The sequence below is a fragment of the Brassica oleracea genome, unplaced genomic scaffold, assembly GCF_000695525.1.
Source record: "Brassica oleracea var. oleracea cultivar TO1000 unplaced genomic scaffold, BOL UnpScaffold10610, whole genome shotgun sequence".
In the NCBI taxonomy this organism is placed as follows: Eukaryota; Viridiplantae; Streptophyta; class Magnoliopsida; order Brassicales; family Brassicaceae; genus Brassica; species Brassica oleracea.
Genome location: NW_013627131.1, coordinates 1 through 545, shown reverse-complemented (window position 1 = coordinate 545; position 545 = coordinate 1). Strand labels below are relative to the sequence as shown.

General features: G+C 46.1%; 1 protein-coding gene across 1 annotated transcript; it reads left to right on the top strand.

Annotated features, from left to right (window-relative positions):
- Positions 1-3: 3 nt before the first annotated feature.
- On the top strand, positions 4-540 carry LOC106322226 (ectonucleotide pyrophosphatase/phosphodiesterase family member 5-like; the record flags this gene model as incomplete). Its single annotated transcript, XM_013760352.1, has 1 exon — positions 4-540. A coding segment is annotated over one exon (537 nt), but the record flags the coding sequence as incomplete, so codon positions are not given.
- Between the last annotated feature and the right edge of the window lie 5 nt (positions 541-545).

Sequence of the window (545 nt, the reverse complement as noted above, 5' to 3'; positions counted from 1 at the left end):
GATATACCGGACTTCTTGATGCTGTATTTCGACCAACCGGACAAGGAAGGCCATGAGTATGGTCCTGATGATCCTCGTGTTACGGCTGCGGTCGGGAGGGTCGATAGAATGATCGGTAGGGTCATTCAAGGACTCAAGAAGAGGGAGATCTTCGATGAGGTTAATGTGATATTGCTTGGCGATCACGGAATGGTGACAAACTGTGACATGAAAACAATTTACATTGATGATTTAGCAGAGTGGGTCAAGATACCAGCGGATTGGATCAATGCTTATAGCCCCGTGCTGGCGATGAACCCTAAGTGGGGTAAAGATGTCAAGAATCCAAGCGAGAAGAACGCAGAACTCGTGGCTAAGATGAACGAGGGTTTGAGCTCAGGGAAAGTAGAGAACGGTGAGTTTTTGCAGGTATACTTGAAGGAGAAGTTACCTAAAAGACTGCACTATTCAGAGAGTTCTCGGATTCCGCCGATTGTAGGAATGGTCGGAGAAGGTCTAATTGTTAGACAGAACAGAACAGGTGTTCATGAATGTTATGGAGATCA